This window comes from Sinocyclocheilus grahami, unplaced genomic scaffold (assembly GCF_001515645.1).
Source record: "Sinocyclocheilus grahami isolate Dianchi unplaced genomic scaffold, SAMN03320097.WGS_v1.1 scaffold84.1, whole genome shotgun sequence".
Lineage (NCBI taxonomy): Eukaryota > Metazoa > Chordata > Actinopteri > Cypriniformes > Cyprinidae > Sinocyclocheilus > Sinocyclocheilus grahami.
In genome coordinates, this window is record NW_015505263.1 from 2,690,236 (window position 1) to 2,698,849 (window position 8,614).

At 40.2% G+C, this 8,614-nt stretch overlaps 1 protein-coding gene and 2 non-coding genes across 3 annotated transcripts in view; all 3 read left to right on the forward strand.

The window, feature by feature from the left end:
- Positions 1-1,442, forward strand: part of pnn (pinin, desmosome associated protein) — a 6,184-nt gene extending 4,742 nt beyond the window's left edge. The window contains exon 9 of the mRNA XM_016274072.1: positions 34-1,442. Within this exon, the coding sequence (XP_016129558.1) occupies positions 34-1,223 (1,190 nt within the window). The 3' untranslated portion in view covers positions 1,224-1,442. The remainder of the gene's footprint in view (positions 1-33) is intronic.
- A 2,878-nt stretch (positions 1,443-4,320) lies between these two features.
- trnal-uaa (transfer RNA leucine (anticodon UAA)) lies at positions 4,321-4,403 on the forward strand. Its single transcript has one exon. It is a non-coding gene; the product is annotated as a tRNA-Leu (tRNA).
- A 2,881-nt stretch (positions 4,404-7,284) lies between these two features.
- On the forward strand, positions 7,285-7,367 carry trnal-uaa (transfer RNA leucine (anticodon UAA)). Its single transcript has one exon. It is a non-coding gene; the product is annotated as a tRNA-Leu (tRNA).
- The last annotated feature ends 1,247 nt before the right edge of the window (positions 7,368-8,614 follow it).

Sequence of the window (8,614 nt, forward strand, 5' to 3'; positions counted from 1 at the left end):
ATTGGGCCCCCCCCCCCCCCCTCAACTTCCAAGGTGTGTTTGATGAGAGACGTGAAGCCTTTGCAGAGCAACTCAACAAAATGGAGGCTCGGCCAAGGCGTCAGTCCCAGAGGACAGGTGACAGAGAAATGGAGGATAGCCGTCGGGCTGAAGAGACGAAGAAAGAAGATCAAGAGGAGGGTAAGGCTGGAGTAGGGCGGACAGGTAACAGGCATGATGTGGAGATGGAGGACGAGGAGGAAGATGTAGTCGAGGAGGAAGGAGAGGAGAGCTCAGAGATTAGGGAGAGGGAGGGCAATCAAGAGCAGGAGCAGAGTGAGAAGGATAAACACGAGGAGAGTGAGCAGAAGGCAGAGGAGGAAGATGAGGAGGAGGAGGAGGAGGATGTAGGAACAAGTGAGGCTAAGGAAGAGCAGATGGAGGTTACAGAAGTTGTGAGGGAAGATGAGGCACAGGGTAAGTTGCAGGTTGAGAGTCCAGAAGCCACAGTTGAAGAGGTAGGTAATGTGCAAAAGGAGGAAGAGCAGGAGACCGAGAACGAGACTCAGCAGGACGTTGTAACAGACTCTCAGCAAACCCCCGAAAGCCACATGGAAATACAGCCCAAGGAGTGTAAAGAGCCTCAACTGGACGTCCTGACCCCTAGTGTGACGGAACATGACACCAAACAAGATGACACAGCGCCTGAGACCCAACAGACACCGCTTGAACCTGACCCAGAAATTCCTCAAGAGCAAAGCCAAGAACCATCAGTCCAACCACAAGAAGCCAAGGTAGACACAAAGGAAGCTAGCGAGGAGACCGATGAGGCTCGCGGACGGGCCAAAGTCCGTGCCAAGAGGAGCAAGAGCCGAAGTAGCAGTTCTTCTTCCAGTTCCTCTTCAAACTCCTCCTCCAGTGGATCTAGCTCCTCTTCCAGTGGCTCCAGTAGCAGTTCCTCTGGCTCCTCGTCGTCTTCCAGTTCACGCTCCCGTAGTCACGGCAGGGATAGAGACGGCCGAGACCACAAACGCCACCGGAGACCGTCGGACAGGGAGCGCAGAAAGAGCGGCAGTGAGAGAGGACACAAGTCCTCAAAAGGCAGTGGACGAGAAAGCAAGGGCTCCAAAGACAAGAACTCCAAACCTGACAGGAAGAGGATGAGTTCGGAAGGAAGCAGGTCAGGGAGGAAGCCCTCCAGAAGCGAGCGGGATCGGAAGTCTGATCGGAAGGATCGGCGTTGAAAAGATGCCAGTCTTGCATAGTTTCTTCAAGGCCATTGTGTGGTTACCCTAGTTTTTTGAGGTGCAGTTGCCTTGCTGTTCTTCTTGAGTGGGTTTTACTTTTGAATTCTCCATCTCCCAATCTTTTTTTCATCTAGTTTCATCTGGCAACTGGTTATTTCAGTGTCTCTTGGAATTTTTAGGATTTATAAACTGCTTTTTAGAACCATCACTCTAAACGACCTTCAGACCTTCCACATTATTTGACGAAATGTGCTTCTTGTGCTGATCCTTCATCTGTTCCACCACGGTGTTGCCAGTTCCTGGCATACAGTAGCTTAGCCACTGATGTTTTCAGTTATGCGACGCCATACTAATGTGATTTTTAACATTCAGTAAATATAAAAGTAAAAGCATCCATTTTGACCGTATCTTCCAGTGATGCAGTTCTTTTCTTGGTGAAGCAAAGTTGTCTGCTGTTTTTTTTTTTTTTGTATAAATCACTCATTAACATAGAAAAAAAAGACATTAAAGGCAATTTCTCTTCATGTATCCGTTCTTGTTTTTATTTGCATGTTTGAAATGTTAATGTAATCTTATCACTTGAAATTGTGTATGCAGACAACACTTTGAATGTTTTCAGTATAATGATAAAACTGAAACATTTATGCTGAATTTAAATTTACTTGAACACGAGAATTTCTACAAATTTAGCTTCTTAAACCTAACACATTAAATCCTATTTTGAAACGTCAGATTTCAAAGTGTTGCATTTAAATGAAATCTAATCTAAAGAAAAGAATGTGTTCTTGGTTTGAAATTTATTTTTGCAAACAAAATCTTTTTTTTGGAAATTGCTTTGTTTGCAACTCTTCTAATGAGCAGCTGAGTAAATCCAGACTCTTGTGACCCTATTTAAGACCAATTACTGGTCTTATTTGGATAATAATCACAACTAATAACTTGATACGAGTCAATACAAGATCAATGCAGAAAAAATACAATAATCAATAAAAACAGATGGTTTCTTTTATTCTAAACCCTTCAATTAATTATTTTCTGATTGGGGAAAATGGGTAGAAGCTTCAGCTGAGTTATACATGCTTTACTTGGTGCACACAGTATAAAAATCTTCAACAGTTGTTTCCCGAGCTTCTTCTGATTGAACAAGCATGTTTAAGTGTTCCGCTGAACATGCGAACAATCAATTTCAGAGAGCATGGGTCATTGAAACCTGTCGTGATGGTCAAGCTTGGCCCTTCCAGGCCACTTTCCTGCAGAGATTTGATCCAACCCTGATAAAACTCACCTGCCTGTAGCTTTCTAGTAGTCTTGAAGACAATGATTAGCTGGTTCAGGTGTGTTTGATTAGAGTTGGAGCTAAACTCTGAAGGAAAGTGACCTGGAAGGGCCAAGTTTGCCCACCCCTGGCTTAGAGGTTACAGTGTTGGACTTAATTTCTCGTTGGTTCAAACCCAATGAGGCAAGCTTGTACCTATTCAGAAGTTAAAAGTAATTGCTTGTGTCATGAACTTGTAAAATTCAGCCTTAAGATTCAATGTATATATTTATTGTTCTGTTCCTCACCTCATGGTGGCAGTAGTGCTTTGCAAAACACCACGAGAACATACTGTCTTTCCCCCAGGTCTTCTGCAGTGTTTTTGTCAGTTGAATGAGTATCTGGTTGTTTCCACACAGTTACACTCAACATTAATGCAACTGTGCATAAAATTTCTTCTCATCTCAAACTTGGCCATATTGAAATGGATATATAACTATGTTTGTAAATGGATATGCACTCTAGCCTTCCAGTTGCAAGAATGGGGCGCCTTTGGCTAAACGCATATCTAACTCTAGAACAAATTACGACTACTTATTCCTCATAAACAGTTACATTTGAGAACTATTCTCAACATACAACAATAGTCACAGTAGAAGAGAAATAAAGCTATATATATCAGGGTCTTTTAATAAGCGGGTGTGGGAGTCCCTTATAAATGGCTTAACTGGCTTGTTCACTGACACTAGTGTGTATCACTTAGGCTAGTTTAACTGTTTGTTCTTTCTGCTACTGCATTGATCAAGGCTAATTTTCACTCTTCATGTCAACATCCATTATGCAACATGTATTTACACTAAAAGCATTTGTACATTAAGTCTATATTAATGTACATTTGTTCATTATTCAGTGCTGGTGGTAATTTTGTATCTTATAAATGATACAGCAATCCAACTGACACACTTTGAACAATGCAGTAGCAATATTAGACATTATATTGATTACAAAAGTGTTTGTAGTTAACCAGGAACATTGGACATTGGACAAGATTTAATGGACAAAAGTCCATTATAAATAATGTATAATAAGGACGATAACATTAGGAAGTGATTAGTACTGTCCTCTAAGCATCTATATACAAGACAACTGCATGAAGCCTTATAAAAATGACCAGCATGACTGTTAAGGTTTTAGACTTAAGAGCCAATAGATGCATGTCCTTGTGGGGTTCAAACCCCACTCTTGGTAGTTCTTGCATGAATTAGTGCAGAAAATCTTCTTTGTCTGAAAGGGATGTTTGAAAACAGGCGCTCGAAATTATGTTCGAGGAGTCCAATTGAGCAAAAAGTGACCGGGATGACCGAGAGGTTAAGGTGTTGGACTTAAAGTCCAGTGGGCTGATGTCCTCGTGGGATTGAACCCCACTCCTGGTGATTAAATAGGGATTTATATAGTCTAGAAATAAATGTAGAATGCATTTCCTGTCTGCATGAGTTTAAGCGTACTTATAGCTGTAAAAATAAATGAAGAATATAATTTCTGCCTGCAAAGAATCTTAAGTCCAACCAGGATGGACAAGTGGGCAAGGATTTAAGATCAAATGGGCAAATATCCTTGTGGTTACAAATCCTACTACTGGGAGCAGGCTTCTGTTCTAGCATGTCATATTATGTCAATACCATATCAATGAACCACTGGATAGCCAAGGGGTTACTACCTATTCAGAAAGACCAGGATGGCCGACATCCAATGGACAAATGTCCTCATTGGTTCAAACCCCACTCCTGGTATGTTTGATTTGCTTAATTACCAATTTGGTAATGTTAAAGCAGTCTCTTAACCAGGATGGCCGAGTGGTTAAGGTGTTGGACTTAAGATCCAATGGACAAATGTTCTCGTGGGTTCAAACCCCACTTCTGGTAAATAAGTTGAGACTTGCTGTTTGTGTACAATTTAAGCATTTAAAATTACAACATATGAGGGGTGTATGTAAATTTGAGGGTCTGTTACACTGTAGCAATATTGTGTCCCAACCATCCAAGTAGTTAAGGTTTTGAAATTAAGATCCAATAAACAAATGCCCTTGTGGTTCTCATACCAAGAGTGGGGTTTAAATGACATATTAGAATGACAAATGTCTATGCTAACATGAGTTAGCACAGGAAATCTACTTTATAAGTGAGGCATGAAATGAAATACAGCTTAAACTTTTAATGCTGGCTGTTTAACTAGAATATTTGCAGTACTTCCACATTTAGCAAATCACAGTATGTACTAATAATACACAAGCGATTCCATGTATTTATATACATATATCCTCAAGAGTCACGCACACCCACATGATGTCCACAGATGCCCACACAAAAAATAAGAGAATAATATCAGCAAATGCACATCCAGCACACTGAGACCTAAATATCTCAGTCTTTTTCGCCTGAAGTGGGTCTGAAACTCTAGTTCTCTCCCACATGGGCCTGCAGAGCAAAGGACAAACTCATGCTTATATTGTTCTTCTGACAAATCCTACTACAAAGCTCTGGCCTCCTCTCCGTGCTGGCCTAAGGCTTAGACTTCGGATTTAACTCCAAAGCCACTGGCTCAAGCAGCCACAGTCGGTTGCTGGGTCTCCAGAACCATGTTCGCTGACACGCATTCCGTAGGAGGCTACTGAAAGGCCAATTCTTTCACCCCAATCTTGCACCTACCACCCTCCGCAGTCCCTCGAGCTGTAAAACAGACAAGCCCGTCATTTGTTCTGAAGTACAGTAATCTCCGTGAAGGGCCAGAGCAATTGTGTTGCAGTTGTTTAATCTTGGAGGAGACTCCAAGTGGACTGCTCGTCTTTTTGGGTGGAGGAAAAGCACTCAGACGGATGCTCTGCTCTTCCACTGAAGCACTCTGACAGATGAACTGAAAATAGACAGGCTGTTTTATTTACCTGGGTAGTCAGATTTTAGTACTTTCCCCTTGCGATATGACTTGTACATTTTTTTTAAGAATAGAAAGGGCAGCTCATTCCTTTTTTGAATGCATAGAATTCCATTAATGTAAAGTATCATAATATAATTACAATAATATATAATCAGACTGCTGCCAATTTTATGCTAAATATTGCACACTGCATTGAAGCATTTATTTATGCATTTATATATGTAACAGTGACTGAATGGTTGACTGATTGCATGAATGGTGGGGATTTCCGAAAAAACAACAACACAGATAAACGGTAATCATGACCGCACCTTAAAGGGATAGTTCACCCAAAAATGAAAATTCTGTCATTAATTACTCACCCTCATGTCATTCCAATCCTGTAAGACCTTTGTTCATCTTTGGAAAAACAAATTATGATATTTTTCCTTTTTCCTTTTTATCAATATTATATAAATCAGAGAGCTTTATGATCCTCCATAGACATTGAATGCAACTACCACATTCAAGGCCCAGAAAGGTAGTAAGGACATCGTTAAAATAGTCCATGCGTCATCAGTGGTTCAACCTTAAATTTATGAAGCAACGAGAATACTTTTTGTGTGCAAAGAAGAAAAAAAATACTTTATTCAACAATTTCTTCTCTTCCCTGTCAGTCTTCGATGCACGTTCATGACAGTACCATGCACGCAGGTTTGGAATGACATGAGGGTGAGTAATTAGTAAGAAAATCTGCTTTGCCTGAAAGGGATGTTTGAAAACAGGCGCTCGAAATTATGTTAGAGGAGTCCAATTGAGCAAAAAGTGACCGGGATGGCCGAGAGGTTAAGGTGTTGGATGTAAAGTCCAGTGGGCTGATGTCCTTGTGGGATTGAACCTCACTCCTGGTGTTCAAATAGTGATTTATATCGTCTAGAAATAAATGTAGAATGCATTTCCTGTCTGCATGAGTTGAAGTGTATTTATAGCTGTAAAAATAAATGAAGAATACAAAGAATAGAATACTCTGCCTACAAAGAATCTTAAGTCCAAGTAGGCAAGGATTTAAGATCAAATGGGCAAATATCCTTGTGGTTTCAAATCCACTACTGGTAGCAGGCTTCTGTTCCAGCATGCAGTAGTACAAGAACCTGTTTTCATCTTATAATTATGAGATGAATTGGACACTTGAAAAGTGGTTAAGTTGTTGGACTTAAAATCCAGTGGACAAATGCCCTTGTGGGCCCAAACCCCACTCCTGGTAACAGGTGTAGCGTCTGGACCACTCAAACACACAATATATATTTTGTTAGCTAGATTTAACAAATACTCTTACTCTGTGAATATGCAAATGTCCATAAATTTCATTCCTTATATTTCTTTTCTGTACTGAGTTAAGTTTGAACCCTTTCCTATACTAACTGTATGCATGTGTGTGTGTGTGTGTATGTGTATGTTAGACCAGTTTATGTGTTTATGTAGGATGTTAGACCAGTTTATGTGTTTATGTAGTATGTTAGACTAGTTTAAGTGTTTATGTAGTTAATAAAACCTTACTTGTATCACACTTGACGTGGTTCATTGTTTGCTTATAACTGGAGTCACTTAATCATGCAGATTTATGCTACAAGCTTTTGTAGAATTGTACAGTAAGAAAGTTATTTCCCTTAACCAGGAAATTAACGTTCTTAGAATTGACAAGACAGTTGACCCTGAGAGGTCAGCTAAATATCTACAGGGGATCTAAAATATGGATAATTAATTATAACTAGTTATGGTTAATTATTCATATTTCCTCATGAGGTGAGTCGTTACACAGGTGACTATTCCATTTTGAATTACTGCAGATAATTTTACAGAGATCCATTCGACAACTACAACCACTTCAGCAAGACCAGGGTGGCCGAGAGGTTAAGGCGTTGGACTTAAGATCCAATGGACAAATGTCCTCGTGGGTTCGAACCCCACTCCTGGTATCAAATTTGAGGCTTTCAATTTGGTGTGTAAACATTTAAAAGTACAGCATATGAGGGGTAGGAGTAAATTTGAGGGTCTGTTAAAGTAGCAACTTTGTGTCCTGTCCAGGGTGGCCGAGTGGTTAATGCCGAGTTCACACTGCCCGATTTTTCACTTGCTGACAGGTTTTGCGAAATCGCTGACAAATGCCCGAAATCGGAGGCAAATCGGTGCTTGTTCACGCGAGTGACAATCGTGCAGTGTGCATGATCAAAGACACGATCTGAGGGAATCGCCGACATGTTGCAGACGCCTGTGAAATATTTGGCATGCTAAGTATCTTGAGCTGTGGGCGATTCTTCCTACTGTGAATTCATGCAATGTGAAACCCCCTGTCGCCGATCCATCGTGCAATGTGAACACAGCAGCAACTGAATGCTACCCCAGATAGTCACGCAGTGTGAAAACAACGGCGATCTGACGAGTTTGAAAATCATGCAGTGTGAACTCGGCATAAGGCGTTAAATAAAGTGATTTTGCTTTTGCCTAGAAACACACAGCGTCTCCCTGACATGGCTGCTTCAACACTAACTGCGGTTACTGAAACCACGCCTTCTTTCTTTGCGTGCACATTTGGGCGGCATTATGCAAATATTTCCACATAGTGAGGCAGATATGTGGGGGTGTGGCAGAGTCTTAACTTTGATAAAGAATATCTCTTTGGTTTTGAGACTTTAGTCTTTCCAACTTCAGGGAACTTATCTATGCACAATCAGCTTGTAACACTCCAAAGAGAAAGGAAAACTTGAAATCGCATCATATGACCCCTTTAAGATTGGTAATTAAGTTGAGGTTTTCAATTTGTTTGTGTACAATTTAAGCATTTAAAATTACAACATATGAGGGGTATATGCAAATTTGAGGGTCTGTTACACTGTAGCAAAATTTATGGGGAATGACATGAGGGTGAGTAATTAGTGACAGAATTTTCATTTTTGAGTGAATGATCCCTTTAAAATATCCCTTTATTTATGGATTACATTGCCAACTTTTGAGTTTAATTTGGAGTGAGAATTCCCACAGCGAGTTGGGTGGGGGGTTTATTTGGGGTTGTTTAGTATTTAAAAATGTTTTTTTGTGTGTATATATATATATATATATATATATATATATATATATATATATATATATTTATATATATTCGTCTGACATCTGGACATGCCTAGTTAACGTCATGGTACTGTGTTTTTATCATAAAATTTTATGT